General features: G+C 33.9%; 1 protein-coding gene across 1 annotated transcript in view; it reads left to right on the plus strand.

The window, feature by feature from the left end:
• Nucleotides 1-9,626, plus strand: part of LOC144443743 (regulator of G-protein signaling 9-binding protein-like) — a 67,379-nt gene extending 57,753 nt beyond the window's left edge. The window contains exons 5-6 of the mRNA XM_078133284.1: nucleotides 3,977-4,127; nucleotides 9,507-9,626. Of these exons, the coding sequence (XP_077989410.1) occupies nucleotides 3,977-4,127; nucleotides 9,507-9,626 (271 nt within the window). The remainder of the gene's footprint in view (nucleotides 1-3,976; nucleotides 4,128-9,506) is intronic.
• The last annotated feature ends 8,863 nt before the right edge of the window (nucleotides 9,627-18,489 follow it).

Consider the following 18,489-nt stretch of genomic DNA (forward strand, 5'->3'; position numbering starts at 1 on the left):
CAACATGGTGGGTTGAAGTCACGGCGATATTACCATGGGAATAAGCACACAGCTTGCACAGGAAAAACTGGCAGTCCTCACATCTGTATGCAGCATCTTCTTTCTCACAACCACCACATATATCCGGTGGTCCTCGTAATGCATACACACCACCCACTGGTAACTGGCATTGGCTTCTACACAGGGGACAGTCTAAAACTCCAGCTGTTTCCACTAACGTCAGTAGACACCGTTCACAGAATGTATGCTTACATGGTAGATATTTTGGAGTTTCAAAGGGGTCCTTACAGATTGGACATTTCTCAGAGTCCTCAGGAACCTCAGAAGGCACTTTGGTTTGTGTAGGAGTCGCCATTTCTAGACAATTTTAGCACGAATATTCACTCCCTTATGTACATGTATAGTGGACACTGCTACCTGCAACCACATGATCTTTACACTGTGACAATCAAATTCGTAGAAAACTCGGCTGTGGAATTCCCCTGTAACAATGTCCTCCCATGTATGTCACTTCTATTATTAACTTCACAAATAGGTCAATGGATTGTTCTCTCATACTCAGTGTAAACAGGGACGAGATCAGAGTACAAAATGATAAACACAATGTCTAAACACTTCACTTAAATTTAAAACATTACAAAATCACAGTGATCACAGCATACCTAATATATAACATTTCACACTCACAGTAGCATAATTGTGTAATTCTACATAAAAAACACAGTCACCTGTCTAGCCATTAAATTGCTGTGCACAACCACATGTTACTATAATAATAATGATTGAATTTAAGAGAGAGGCGGGGCGGAAAGATTAACATTATAATTTACATGGCAGTATTGTGTACAGCCAGGATTACAATTGTTTAAGTTCATGTCAGGTCACCCACACAGGTCCACTGTGTATTAATGTTGTAAATGTTGTTTTTGGAGACTGTAAAACATGTAAAGATCAAACTAATGATCTGTTCTGCAGTAATATTCTAATAGCAAAATGAAGCCATTGCATGGTACTAGTATATAGGAAAATCAAAGTACAGGTGATTGTCAAAGTGTCAAATCTCTTTCTATATACGTGTGTATTAACTTGTTTAAAGACCCCTTGCTTTACTTTACTGTACTGTGTTTGGATGTTACTTTTGGTTTCATACCTTTGTTAATTTCAGACTAACTATAGCTAGGTCAGACTGATGTAGAAATTAGGTCAAATGTTGTAATTGCAACTTCCGATTCTGTTAATAAATTTTCAAAATCTGATGTGTTGTATTTTAGATTATAATCAATATTATATGAAAGTTATGATTTATGGAGTTTTTGCTAACAAAGGTGAATTATAACAGACACTCAAAGATTTTTCAGTAATGAACTTTTGAACCGTTGATAAATTCATTTGCTTGCCAAGTCGATGAATGTTTATAGTTACTTAAAATATATAACGGAAAACTACAAAATTCGCTGTAATTCTTGATATCCACCATTCCAGATTAAATTGAATTAAATTGAGCGGAAAATTCAATTACTTTTGACACTCTACTATGTTTGAATGATCACTACAGGCTAATAATTTTCAATTCACATTTATTCCATTGAAATTGTAGCATTACGTAGAGAATGTTGCTTTGGGTTGAAATTCATGAAAAGCGTGGTTTAAGGCTAAAATGACACCCAAACAATAGGTTTTATAGAATTGAGGCATGCGATGATAGAGTTCATGGACTTTCTGGTTATATTAAGACATAGTTATTGGTTGTAGGTCGACTTGTTGATATTTGCCTATAATGTGGAGGTCAGTACATATGTATAGAAATATTTGCACCTGAATTGAAATTGGGTCTTGTCATTTGCTAGATGTATTCCAAGCACAGTGTGAATGTGACTATGCCTTCCCTGTGTATGTTTGGCAATCTGATAAAAAAAACTGATCAGGGTGGTTCAAATCAATTCAATTCATGTTTTACATATTGCATAATTATTTACTCTGCTTGTCCTGTACAATCTGTAATATATATACGTTCGGTAATCACCTCCAAGATGCACAGTTAAATTTTCAGGAAGCACGGTAGATTTGAAATACAGTTCATCAAATGATTAAGTCTTTCTAGATTTGATGTGAAGTTGACTACATTCATTTTATTGTCAGCTTAGTAATGCCAATCAAATAGTGATCTGAATCTTGGACTTTGAAATTTTTTTTTCAATATTTCAAAATACAGATATTATGGCTCAAAGTATTGAATTTGTAAAACCGATGATTACTACTATACCTTTCTTAACTAGGGAGCGTCGTCTGTATTGATGTTTAAAAAAAAATTCTGGGATTAAGTAAGAATTCTGTATTTTTTTATTATTTTTATAAAATTTCTTATTTTTGTGCCATTTTCAAAATATTTTTCTCAAACTCAAAAAGAGTGTAGGGTCGGTAGAAAGTAATCGGTAGTATTTGGTAATCAAAACCATACACAGTTGCAGTGTGTGAGTTGGTCCGATACTAAAGTGAGGGAAAAAACAGAGTATTAAAAAACTTGTTGTGAGGGCCCTGGGGAAGCCTTAGCTAACCAAGTTATGGAGTACCGGTATATAATTTTTAACCCTCTTTAAATAAAGTTTAAATAAAATAAATATTAAAAATAATTTTTTTTTTCAGTTTTGAATTTACTTTTTAGTTTATGCCAAGATGAAATATTGTCACTTTGGAGTAGTAAATTTGAACTGAATTCGACTTTTTTTATCCATCTACTATTGACCTTGAGCACACAATATTAATTATTCTCGGCAAATATAGCTGACACTTTACTCTTGTGGGATGAAACAGAAAGTTTTAATGTCTACCTCACATACCATGGAATTTTAACATTCATTCTCATCATACATTAAGGCCAAGTAAAATAAGTTGTGTGGTTCTGGTTACCCGACCCCACCTAGGTTTTCACGCCGACCCTAAACTTTTTTTTTACGTATTCAAGAAAAGTAATAATAAAATCACGAAAATCGTGAAGTCTCGCAAGAAATGGTGGGTGCGGAAACTGACATCAACTTAAAAAGACAAAATAAAACTATTCTTCCAATCTGTAATGGCTGTACATCTGATAGGAAGAAATAAACAACACACAGACCATTTGGAAAACAATGGAAAACCTGAACTAGACACTCACACATGAAAAAAAACCATAATAAAATGAAATAAAAAATCTACCCCACCTATTTTAAAACTAAATGTAATCGGAACCACACAATTTTTCTTTTTTACACCTAATCACGGTTAGCCGAATTTCACTGTGGTACACTGAGTTCATGATGGATAGCCATTATAGTTCTAGATTCATTGAAAAATCAATATATTCATAAACTTTGATGGCTGTTTGAATAACCATGTCTAGTGATGTATTGATCACAGTTGTAATAATAATGCACATACTCAAGTCATTACGATGTACTCCCACTTCGTCAACAGAAGAAAATTTCTAAAGATTACGTGAAAAGTATCGATGCATTGGTTCCCATTGTCGATTTTCTAGTTTCAAACTAATTTTTTATTAAAGTTTAAGTTTGTCTTTGCTGTCATTGTAACAACAGAACTATACTTATTATAAAAATACTAGTACTATATTATGTGATGTTAGAATTTATCCTAAATTTGAAAATATCGGACAATTTCTTTTATATTGAAAGGTGCAAAAAAAAGCAAAAATTGTCTGTACTTATTGTTTACATTGTTAGTATGATATTAATCAAATGTAAAACTTGAAAAAATATTTTCTCATTGAAAAATTAGTCGTCAATATTATTGTCATTTGAAAAAATTACGATCATTTAAAAATTTGCTTTGAAATATTATTGATTATAAACTTTTAGCTGAAAGTATCAAACAAACCATAAAAAACTCAATGACGTGAGAAATGACATTAGTTGACATATGAAAACTCTTGGAAGGTGATTTTGAAATGTTAAATATATTTCTTTTATTTATTATTCGACAGAGACATAAACGAATTGCGAGAAATGGCAGTTGAGATGCATCGGAGTATAGACGTCAAACCATGGACGATAGAGGCAGTTACTGATGCAAAACTTGAGATAGATAAATCTCAGTCATCACTCAGTGAGATGGAGTCATCCATGGATGTTTCTGTAAGTAGCAAATCTGTTCTCTTTGTCACAGTTAGAGTTACTGAAACATTAAATTGTTTATAGATGCCTGAATACCGAGTTAGCCAATTATCAAGCAAGCGGTGGCTATATGTGTTTATAAGATTCTGCAAGTATCGACGGTATACCTGCTGGTGCACAGTACTCCGGTATATCGTGTCGATAGGTTCTTCATCTCTGTGCACATCAGCATAAAGGTGATATGAAATCCAAGTGAATGACCTGTATGAAATCCAAGTGAATGACCAGTAACTTTGCAATTCATACGTCTCCCAATTACTGTTTTCATACTTTTCATGTGCCTAATACAGTTTCTTTCCCTGCTGATATGCCACAAAATCTAATTTTAGTTGCAAATTAATGCCCACAAACTAAAAAGAGATCATTACGACAGTGAAGGGGGTCATCTTAAATTCATTTCTGCTAAATACAGTTCTCCAATTACAGTCATTATAATATATGTTTTAAAGCGGTGAATGACAGAGGTGAAGTCTAGTGTTCGTCTGCTTCAAGTTAAGCCAGATGGGAACCTTATGCCATAGCAATTAAAAACTGCCAGCTTCAAATTCAATAAGCTACAAAACACCTGATGCGTGACATTTTAGTTTACAGCGTGACTGCACGCAAAAAAAAACTCCTGAAGGTAGAATCCGTGCCAATTCGACAACAGGAAATGTATTTTACATCGGAAAGACAAAAGCTCAAGGAGTTTGACGTCAGTACACTCTTTACTACAATATTGTGTATTATGAGTCCCAGAGGGGGGGCTATAGGAATGACTTCTGTCTGTTGGTCTGTATGTATGCCGTTGTCACATCGCTGAATTGCACAAGCTAGTTTCAAGACTACCATTTGTATAAAAGCTAAGAAGCTCATAAGAGGCTCAGTGCATTCCTAAATACACCAATGTTATCAAATATAGTTTTCTTGAGGTAGTATTATTTGACCTTGACCTCGACCTTGACCTTCAAGGTCAAATATCAAAACCTTTTCTTGCATATCACAGACAAGAACTACAGTGCTCATCTAGCTTACAAAGTTGTTTTTTATGGAGCGACAATGTACAGAATTACATACAGTAAATACAAACACAGCTTGCTTTCAAATTGTTTGACCAATCCTTAAAAAATGTAAATGGCATAAACTGTCGCATGATATATGCAAACTTTATCCATAAACACAACACAATCATATACGCGAACAAACAAGAATAATGAAATGAGAAACATTACAGGCTAGGATTTTTGTTATAATTGTCATTATTTTAAATACTTGAATTTATACACAAATGTAGGGTGTCGAACACTTTGATGCATTGAACATATCGGCAGATGACATTTGAATGTTTCAAAATGTTGCAGTGGCCATGATTAATACATTTTCCAGTTCAAGTTGAGCATGATCGACGGACACTTAGAGTATATAAATATGTTGTGTACATGTGTGTCAGGACCAGTGTTTATGGTCATTAATGTTTGTATGCTTAGTGTATATATTTCAGTTTTTTAAAAAGATGATTACAAAGCCAGCTGTGCAGGAATCAAATAAATGGTAGAATTTTCTTTGTGTATGATTTATGTTATACAATAACTGTCATTGTAACTGCTCAGTTCAATTTTATTCAAAATTGACACTGTAACAACACACACTTATTAGATATTAGGGTGACACTTTTAATGACCAAACCTATATTTCTTTGATCCAATGAGAAAAAAAATGATGCCCTCTATGGCCAGATTAGGAAAACTCACTGTCACTGTATTGGTAAGATGGCAACATCTGATTACAAGCATGTATCTGCAGGGACAAAAATGATTGTTTGCCACTGAAATGCAAGACTTTAATAAAACAAAATGCTTCATCATATCCTTTTACCTTGATTGTCATTTCTACGGCATCCACCGGCAGATTTTTAAAGTGAAATTATGAACTGAAAGCATAACGTAGACACATTTTTTTTTTTTTTAACTTACCAACCGATCTGATTTCAAGGTTATGATGAGAAAGCTTGATTTACTAAGGTTATCTCTATGATGTCTTTAGATACTATGTTCGAAGGATATGATTACAAAATAGTGACGAAAACTGAAATGCATAGAAAGGATGTAATTTGTCTACATGGTCAATGAACAGTGAAAAGAGATATTGTAATACATGGCGTCATACAGCGATTGGGAAAATAAAAATGCCATTATCATAATTATAACTGTAACCATGTACTGTTTGCGTAGGTTATTACCATGGCAACAATCAGTCCTGTCAAGCTAAAGCCATCACGAACTGTATTGATTTAATTTCTTGAGCTAGTTTGAGAATTTGCCCGGAAAATAATTTGCTGTCATTCTCAATCAAGTTTATTCTGGCAGTGCTCACGATTTCTATGACACAGTTGACTGAACTACATTCCGTTGAATATGTTCTTTACATTGTCAAATTCTTTCAGAAAAAAAAAATTGTCTCGAGTCGTGATAAAGTATCTCCAAATACATATAATAATGAATGTGTCAAAAAGGGATGAATTATCGTTTTGAGAGCAAAGGGGAAAAATTGGATACATGTATCTATTTCATTCTTGGTAAATGTAGTGAGGAACAAGGGAAATTAGTACGGTTCACAGGAAAGATGTAACATTAAGGATGGTGATTTTGATAGATGTATGAGGGTTTGTTAAAATTTAGGAACTCTGGTAACAGAAAGGGGATGAGTTTGTAAAAACTTGCATCAATCCCATATAATCTACTATGATGATAATTTTTTAATTTTTTAATTTTTTAATTTTTTGATTTTTATTTTTTGGGGGGGGGGGGATTCTGATAAAGTGACACTGGAGAACTCAACTAGATTTTGTCTACTAATACCAGTTTTACCAAAATCACTCAATATTGATTTGAAGTGTATCCTATATTTTACAAGTTCTTATTTATACGGATAATTATATTAAATTTGAGTTATTTTCAAGAAATTTTAATACATGAAGTTCATTTTACTGATTTCAGTGAATAAATATTATATGAACCTGAAATATAATTATTAACCTTGCTAGGTCATATCATGCACAGTACATGACATAATGCTATTTGACGAAAAAGTAACCTCAATTATTTTGAATTTGAGAAAACAAGAAAAGTGAAGACATTTACTATTTATACCGTAATATTTTGAGCAGTGCAAAAATAGGGGATAGAACTAAATGAAAACAGCTCTTTAGTGTTCATTTTCATTTTTTGTACCAAAATTTTGAGCAGTGCGAAAATAGGGGACAGATTCTAAAATGAAAACAGCCGTTAGTATTCATTCCATTGTATCATGAATTGAATACTTGTAGAGGTAGTAATAACAAAGATAACAAATGATGTATGTCGTGTATTCTTCATGATGTTTTTTGTTCGACTTTTGAAAATTGACAATCGAGAAATTATTAATGAAAAAACCAGTTGCTATTGTATGTCATCTATGAATATATCATACCAGGAAAAAGCTCTTTAATGATAAAATGTTTTATTGATGTAGAGTTTTATGAAGTAGAAGATATGCAAGGTCATACAGGGTCAAATACAGCATTCCAGAAACGTTATTAGCTATAAAGTTTATGATCCTTGTAAACATGATTGTTATTAACTTATTCTGAATCTGTTGACCTTGGTTGTCATGGTAACTGTTGACCTACATTGACTTCATCTTGGTGTTATGAGGACTGATTAGGAAGTTGGTAATAAAAGCTTGAATGTTATTCAGATCATCTCAATGTTATTTCAATTTATAGTATTAGTTGAAATTCAGGGTAGAGAAGGTGTAGACATGGGGAAAAAAGGAAAATGGATGATTTGTGATTGAATGTACGATAGTGGGGATATATGTTTACACCTGTGAGGAGACTTAGCAATTCTAGTCATTGCCAATGTAATTACTATGTAGTTACAAGGACAAGATTTCAATCTGAGTCTCACTTTCTTTGAAAACAAACCCTGTTCATACTCAAGAATAATTTAGCAAAGTTTTTTTTTTATTTTTATTTTTTTATTTTTTATTTTTTTAAAAAATTTTTACATCAAGGTATGATAGACTAATTTTTGTTATGTGGAATTGTCTCATTGTTTTTGTCACAACAGATCACTACATTTGCAGTTATTTTATCAGTTACTATATTGTAGGGCGGTGGCCATGGTACTCTGACTAAAGCACATTTAACTGAATCATATTGCTGAATATACCATGCACAAGCCAGGTTCAACAAAAAAATATGGAATATATACTCTGGTCGTTCTACATCATGACGTCATTGGTTCTACAGTGTTCGAAATATGAGTCAAAACGCTTAAAATTGCCATTAATTTCCCTGATTTTTTTTTATATTACTGGCAATGGTATAATTATATTATTCCCAAAAAAATTTCTTCATTTAGCCTGAAAATACTTGTGACCTAAGGGTTTTGTCAGTACTCATCTAGCAACTCATAGTGACAAAGCCCCTTAGGTCACTCGTATTTTCCTTGGCCAAACGAAGGAAAATATTGGGGAATAACATCTAAAAAGTCTGATTCACATAACAGACGTAACATGTAGATGTATTAACTATGGTAAATTATATTAAACTTGACCATTGGGGATGTTCTTTCACGTTCCAAAATTCAATATCCTGAGTAGGTATTTGTATATGTTATTGATTTTCTTTGATGGGAAAAAGATTTTTTTCCTTCTCTTATAATTATATCAATTAGATATTGGCCAATATTTTTCTTGTTTATGTATCAAAGGAAAATATGATATATATTATATATATATATATATATATATATATATATAAGGCTTAATTGTCACATTGAGTGATTAAGATGAGATGTGAGGAACTTGAAGTGATGAAACCGTTAGGTCATGAATAGTTTCCAGCTGAATGAAGAATAGATATTGGAGAGTAATATAATTATACCTGCACACACATAATTTATGACAAACCTGACTTTGAACTTTTTCACCCATATTTGAAGCACAGCAGAATGAATGGCATACCGTAGATGCACATTATCATGATCAATGTAAAATGACAAGGGTATAAATTCTATATTTTTTTAAATCAAATTAAAGAGTGCAACTTGGCTCACATGTGGTATAATTAGATATATTCCCCAGTATTCTTTTTAGTTGACCAGCCAAGGAACATGCTCACCATTACCCCAACGATGTAGACACACATTGGTTGTCATGATGTATAACAACCAACCCAAGGGTATATATAATCCATATTTTCTGTTCAAAGACAATAAGTTGGCATGTGCATGGTATAGTGGCTACTAGTTATCCATAATTTTCCAACAACTAATGTATGATTTGACTGACTACATTTTGTTCTTTTCACTTTCACAGCTCAATTCCTTTGACAGACGACGGAGGCGAAAATGTGTTTGTTTAGTGACAGTGACACTTTCTTCTCTAATTGTGTTTGCGATAGTGTTGGCGGTATGCCTCACGACACTGACTCCATGACGCTTTCGATGGTGGTTATAAATTTATGAAACTCATATCTATAGAAATACTATCTGTAAATATACAGTATCCAGGTGCACGGGCCATTGACGCTGACGTATCCAGGTGCCTGGGCCATTGAAGGTGATAGCTAATAATTTGCCATTTGGGTATCCCTTGCCATTGGGTATTGGCAGTTGCCATGGGTATCACTGGGTATCAACAGTTGCCAAAGGGTATCACCTGAAGTTGCCAAAGGGTATTGCTGCATAAGTATCATCATTTTCTATTGGGTGTCACCAAGTACCATTGGGTGTTACCAGTGTTGCTGTTGGATAATACTGCCAGTCACCATTGGGTATCATTGGCCATGGACTATCAGCAGTTGCCATCAGGTTTCCTGGGTATCAACAGTTGCCATTGAATATCACTGGGTATCAACAGTTGCCATTGGGTATCACTGGGTATCAGTGACAGCAACAGCTACCAAAGGGAATCACTGGGTATCAACAGTTGCCATTGGGTATCACTGGGTATCAACAGTTGCCATTGGGTATCACTGGGTATCAGTGACAGCAACAGCTACCAAAGGGAATCACTGGGTATCAACAGTTGCCATTGGGTATCACTGGGTATCAACAGTTGCCATTGGATATCACTGGGTATCAGTGACAGCAACAGCTACCAAAGGGAATCACTGGGTATCAACAGTTGCCATTGGGTATCACTGGGTATCAACAGTTGCCATTGGGTATCACTGGGTATCAACAGATACCATTGGATATCACTGGGTATCAACAGTTGCCATTGGGTATCACTGGGTATCAACAGCTACCAAAGGGAATCACTGGGTATCAACAGATACCATTGGGTATCACTGGGTATCAACAGTTGCCATTGGATATCACTGGGTATCAACAGTTGCCGTTGGGTATCACTGGGTATCAACAGTTGCCATTGGGTATCACTGGGTATCAACAGTTGCCATTGGGTTTCCTGGGTATCAGTGACAGCAACAGCTACCAAAGGGAATCACTGGGTATCAACAGTTGCCATTGGATATCACTGGGTATCAACAGTTGCCATTGGGTATCACTGGGTATCAGTGACAGCAACAGCTACCAAAGGGAATCACTGGGTATCAACAGTTGCCATTGGGTATCACTGGGTATCAACAGTTGCCATTGGGTATCACTGGGTATCAACAGATACCATTGGATATCACTGGGTATCAACAGCTACCATTGGATATCACTGGGTATCAACAGCTACCAAAGGGAATCACTGGGTATCAACAGTTGCCATTGGGTATCACTGGGTATCAACAGTTGCCATTGGGTATCACTGGGTATCAACAGATACCATTGGATATCACTGGGTATCAACAGCTACCAAAGGGAATCACTGGGTATCAACAGTTGCCATTGGGTATCACTGGGTATCAACAGTTGCCATTGGGTATCACTGGGTATCAACAGCTACCAAAGGATATCACAGCATGGGTATCACCAAGTGCTATTGGGTTTAATCGATCAATGTCAGTTACAAGACCATCTGGAATTTGAAGTCTCGGATTGTACTGTTGTGTTCAAAGTACACTCAATCAAGATAATGAGAGGAGAGTTAACAGCAGTTGAAGATATATGATACCAAAGTGTGAGGAGAATCAAGGAGAAGACCTTTTTAGAAGATCTGATGCAAGTTGAACAGTTGGTACTTGGTTTTGAGACCTTTGGAATCAAGAAGGTTGTACAAGGCCTCAGATGGATTTTTAGTGGTGACTTAATTGAGATGGATTCTATTTGCAGGAATGTGACAACTTCCCTATGTGCCAAAATGAGTTGTATTGTAACAATACCCAGATATTAGAGAAATATATTGAGTTGAAGTCTGTGTTTGATGTTACAAATATGTTAAGAAGTAAATTACACAGAACTTTTTAAGTCGCTCAAGTTAATACTCACCGAGTTTCTCAGCACCAGGAACTTCAAAATCTCAGTTACATGTAGTTCTTCCATAATGAAAACAATGGGTTACGTCGGGTTATCAAACAGATAATCACAACACCCCCTGCTTTTCAATGATGTGTTCCAATAAACAATAGGAATGTACCAAACCAGGGGACAATAAAGGGGTGATAGATAGGACTATTGGATGGGTGACAAAGATTATAGATGTGTGGCATTTGTGGAATGTCATCAAACTTTGCCAATCTTCACAAATAATTTTAAGAGCTTATGAAATGTTACCTATGAAATATAAAAGTGTCTGGACGATAATAATTCTAATGAATTTTTCAACTTTTATCGCTATACATGATGAGCTGCACATAAATGCCATTTACTATTTGAATGTGTATACCTTGATCACTTTTTTGGAAATATTTTAGAGTTTTGTCATTTTCTTTTTACTATGAAGGCAGTTTAGAATCAGCAGTGCCTTCAATAGAGCCTTACATGTAGACTCGTCCGTCCGTCCGTATGTCATGTTGTGTTTTGGAAAGTTTTAGAAAGGTTTGAGAGTATAAATATCAGGCCAATTCATACTTCAAGAATCAAATTTTGTTTACATTTAGACATACATATACAAATACCTCCTAAAATTTTCAACAAAAGTTTTCATACAAATAAATAGACATATATATACTAACCCTTAGATAGATAGGATGATGGCAGAGTTGAAATTATCTCCCAATACTTGGGTAGACGTCCAGAAACTTGTGTACTCTTAGCTAGGCAGGCATTTAAAGTGGCCATATGGATGAGAAATTTTTTTTTCAATAAACAAAACAACTAATGTATATTTTATACTTGAAAAACAAAAATACCAAGTCTGTGTTTGTAAGTCAAAATTACAAAACTAAAAATGTGTAAAAAGTTTGTTATTGTACATACATACATACATACATACATACACACATACATACATACATACATACACACATACATACATACATACATACATATAGTAGTAGGTTTTATTTGCGTTTCATGGCCACCGGCCCAAATGCAAAGGTGGATGCATCAGAAAAAAAGTGGTATTAACAAAAACAATTGAAAAGATAAATACAATGTGAAAGACTCTGAAAATACAATCGTTCTGAGAGAAATTCACTGAAAATCGATATATACAATCAAATGATAATGGAAGCAATCACGTCAAACATACCTTATCTCTAAGCCTGATTGCTTTATGTACAAAATTGCAGAGTTTAAACAAAATATTTGAATCGGTTGATCTCATAAACTTAGTAAACTTAAAGTAATTTGGTTCTAAAAACATATCACATGGCAAGTATTGGATTCTTACATACATACATACATACATACATACATACATACATACATACATACACATACATACATACATATGATATGATACATACATACATACATACATACATACATACATACATACATGCACACACACATACATCCATACATACATACATACATACATACATACATACATACATACATGCATGCATACATACATACATACATACATACATACATACATACATACATACATACATACAGGAAGTGATTTGTAAATAAATTGTGTACACAAACGTTATCGCTACATCATCCTGTGCATGCGTACATCTGTTGTTGCTCCCATATATTGAAATGTCACCATATGGAGTTTGATTAATTCTGCTCATGTAGTTTCTTTACATGCAACTTCCTGTATGTACAATAACAGACTTTTTACAAATTTTTCAGTTTTTTCACAATTTATTGAGTTACAAACATGGACTTTAATATGTCGTTTCTTGTTATCTTTTCAAGTAGAAAAACATGTTAGAGTTGTTTTGTCAATTAAAAAAATCCAAAATAAATACCCAGTGCCCATCTACGTGGTCACTTTAAAAATACTGAAAATATTCTGGCAACCCCCCCCCCCCCCCCCCCCCCCCATATTCAGCACTTTACTTGATGTTACAACAAACTCTCAGATGTTCGAAAAACAGACATAGACAGTAGACATAGACAGAGTCATCTTCTGACCACAAGGGGGCAGGCTTCGATATACATTCTCTTCCCACATAGGGAGTGGTGGTGCGGACTATACTATTCATTGACAAGTCAAGATGAGACAGATTTGCAATGCGTGTGAAATAAAGCATGGAATATTATTACAGTTACAATGTAGTGTCTCACACACAAACAAGATTTATGTTGGCGCATAGACATTGAGACTCAATCTCCAATGTCCTTGGTTGACACCACAGATTCACAAGTATATATGCGTATCATTTCCATGGCATGAGGTAATGGTTTACATGAAACAGTAGACATTTGGTTAGTAAAAAGGGAACACCAAAGATTTTGATGCAAATCTGTCTTTTCTATGACTGTGAAAAAGCACACTTCTATGAATAAACACAGCTAATGAAACTCCCTAGGATAAGATATTGTTAATAGTATCATGTGGTCACTCACTTTCCACAGTACTGAAAACAAGAATGTTGAAAACCAGCTTGTAGCGTATCATGAGATCATCATGTTCTGACACTCAGCAGTGGTATATCCATGTCACCAGTTCTCTTGTGAAAAAAACATAAGACCACATGCACATTACCATACAATTAATTTGGCCTGCAATGTTACTGTACCCATATTTCCTTCATATTCAGAAACTTTGACTTCAAAGGGTATCAATATAGAAGTCCCCAACATATTGCTCTTCATTTGATCTTAAAATATTTCCGACATCATGTACGTATACCCTTAGCCTGGATGATCGTACAATGTCACACATGCCCAATAAATGAACATCTTTCAGGGTTTTTTGCACGTTTTTTTGTTTTTTGTATTTTGTTGTTGTTGGTTTTTTTGTTTTTTTTTTGTTTTTTTTTTGTTGGGGGGGGGGGGGGGAGTCTGGGTCAATGTGATTGCTGAACTTCATTTTCACCATTCTCGCAAACCAGAGCTGTTATTTCTTCGGCGGCGTGCCTTGGATGGTGCCGTAAAAGAGGCTGTGGTTTACGATGATGCATTTTCACACTTCTAATTGTAACCAATTTATTTTGACAACTTTTAACCCTTCAATGATAACAGGTTCTGTATTTACTACTGAGATGCTCATCTGGGTTCCCAGTACTATTTTAAAGTGTTTACATCATGTTTGTAAATTGCATTGATTGTAGTGGCATGGCTGCTACAATTTTTATCATGGTTTACATCATATATAAATATGTCGACGCGCACCTGTGAATGTTTGCTTAGGGGGGAGGGGGAGGGGTTTTGTCCTAAACAAAGTCCATTTATTGAGTTTGTGCGACATTGTGCAATCATCCTTAATACTTTCCTTGGAGTCTGAACAAGCCCCCTTATGTCACTTGTATGTCTGACTTTTTATAACAGGACCCCCTATGTTATTTGTATTTCTACTTGTGTCTGACCATAGATAGTTGGCAAAAGACTCCCCAACTTCTGTTGTCTGACTTGGTATGTAAGACCCCCCATGTTACTTGTATTTCTACTTGTATAACTGACGTGGCTTGAAAAGACCCCCTATGTTACTTGTAATTCTACCCATCTCTCATATGATCCCCATATATCATGTAGTTAAGTTTTCCTTGAATGGGTGAAAAAAATGAAATCATTCATTTCTCTGTTTACAAAGGTTTTTCACCATCATTAAAAAAAGCATCTGCATGTCCATACCTTGCTCATTTTGTGTACTTATCATGGGTGGGGGAAAATAAACTTAATATTATAATAATATTTTTAAAGTGTACAGTACGTTGAGTTTGCTTCTGTACTTTCAGACAATCATGCAATATTTTATAAGAAATGTGTAAATTAATTGTTAGATGAAACCCTGTCAGGTTTGTTAAAACGTATATAGATTGACACTATATATATAGAATACTGCCAAACTTAAAAGAAGACAATTGTATGAATGTACTGTAATTGCCAAAACACCAACAATTGAAAGTATTTGGTGTAAATTTATGTTCACATACATACATACACACACATACACACATACATACATACATACATACATACATACATACATACATACATACATACATACATACATACATACATACCGGTACATACATGCATGCATACATACATACATACATACATACATACATACATACATACATACATACATACATACACACACATACATACATACATACATACACACACATACACACATACATACATACATGTACATACATACATACATACATACATACATACATACATACATACATACATACATACATACATACATACATACATACATACATACATACATACATACATACATACATACATACATACATACATACATACATACATACATACATACATACATACATACATACATACATACATACATACCGGTACATACATACATACATACATACATACATACATACATACATACATACATATGTACAGTACACACATACATACATACATACATACATACATACATACATACATACATACACACATACACATACATACATACAGTATACACACATACATACATATATATATATATATATATATATATATATATATATATATACAGATACACACATATATATATACATATATACATACATACATACATACATACACACATATACATACATATACATACATACATACATACATGCACACATACATACATACATACACACACACACACACACACACACACACACACACACACACACACACACACACACACACAAGATAGTGTTTACTACTTTCTGTTTGAAGAAAAAACTACACAAAATTACATGTATGTAATATTCCACTAGATAAATTTTACAGTGATATATTTTGGTCAATCTTTTGATTAAACATTCAACAACAAAAAATGAAATTCTTAAGGAAGGCACTGTCCAATAATTATGACTGCCAAGGATGTACTTACTTTGAAATTCCATTATTTGAAATTACTCATTTGTCTACTAACCATTCTTCACGATTATCTCTCTTATCTTCACTTCACTTCACATGTTACCATGTTATATGTGCTGTCATACGATATATTATGTTTATACAGATATATTACAAAAACACCAACACTGGTTTTAGTCTTGGTTTTGTATATTAGTTTTATTGTTCACGAGAAAATAAAAAAAAAATTATTAATAAAAAATAGAACAGAATTGTAGAGACTTATATGTCTGTGAAAGTGTATGGTTTGGATGTATGGATGAACTGTGTGGAAAATATCATTGTTTAGAATTTATAGTTTTCAAAAATGTAATGTTATTTATAGCTCAATGATATGGACATAGAACATTACAAAGAAAGTCATCAACCCTGTAACAAAATGTTGCCTGGTTCAACAAAAATGGCATGTTAATTGTTGCAGGTCTTGTGATTTTAATTGTAAATGAAATGTATTGTTATTAAACGGCACCGAACACTCATAAAACTGTTACAGAATATACGACCCTTCTATGTGAACAGCTTGTCAGTTATTATGGACAAAATGATACACAGAACATTTAATGACTGCAGTTATACTGCCATTATGGTCAAATTATACCGCATATAAACACATAGTATAACAGAACAGAATAATGATAATAATAATAATGTTAGTTTTCATATAGTGCTGTCCCACTCTGCGCTCAAAGCGCTTTACAATTATTACCCCTGCTTGGATCTGAATCGGCAAAACAGCCCTTTACACTTCCTGAACTCCCTGGGGAGCATACAATCCATTACAGCCTTTATAAGTGAACATACAACTCATCAAAATGTAATGGAATACCGACATTATACAGCATCGAACATTCATAGAACAGAACATACGACCCTTCCGAAGGAAATGTTACACTACCATTAAGATCAGATTATACGACATCAAACACTCAATGTACAGCTGCATGATTTTCAAACGTACAATAGTCCTGAATCAACGGTTATTTTGCTAATAATTATATCTAAAAATAGTCACCACCGATCAAAAGACCCTTCACATGAAATATATTACTGATCGAATTCTACAAACACACAACAGTAATAAAACAGAAAAAAAAACCTTTTAATTGAAGCATACATTATTAAACCTCTATTATACAGACAAATTATATACACTGACAAACTCATTATAGAACAGAATTACACACAACTTTTTGTAAATTGAATGTTATATATAATACATCTATTAAATGAAATATATCTGATATAAACACTGCAATACGAGATGATAAACGTTTTGGTATGAAAATCTGGTTACCGGTAATTACAGTAAAATGATCTATGATATTACAAAAAATCCAGCTGTTTGCCACTGAGTTTTCGTTTACAAAGGCTATAACGAGTATAATACTTGGCACAGATATCATTTGCATTATCTAGTTCAGGTAAAATCCAATTGATATGCAAATTAGGTTTTAGAAATTATCACTATTACAAAGTATGATTTTTATGAAGATATGGTATAAAAAAAAATCGTCTCTATAAAGTGCTGGGCTGATTATTATATTAAGGGGGCACTACTAGGGGCATCTAGATTTCACTGAACAATATTTTGTCTCAAGACAAGATGATGGCATATTAAATATAGCAATATGATTCCATCTTTGGTAAGATATGGCAGGATATGTAAATTTAGACTGTGTGCAATATGCTAGTGATAAAGCATGTACTGAAGATCTGACATATGCTTTATTAGCATGAGAGAGGGCAACACCGAACATAAGGGAATGTTTGCTTGGCAGAGTACTCGCTAATGCAAGAATCTTGGATTGAAATCCAGGTCATAATGACTTCTTGAATTACAGCATTGCTGACAATAGTGTATATATCAGAATTTCAGGATAAAAAACCATGCATCATCAATCATTTGTAACCCTGTCAGTCTGATAGTTTTTTCATTAAGTGGG

The sequence above is a fragment of the Glandiceps talaboti genome, chromosome 12 (assembly GCF_964340395.1).
Source record: "Glandiceps talaboti chromosome 12, keGlaTala1.1, whole genome shotgun sequence".
Classification (NCBI taxonomy): Eukaryota; Metazoa; Hemichordata; class Enteropneusta; family Spengelidae; genus Glandiceps; species Glandiceps talaboti.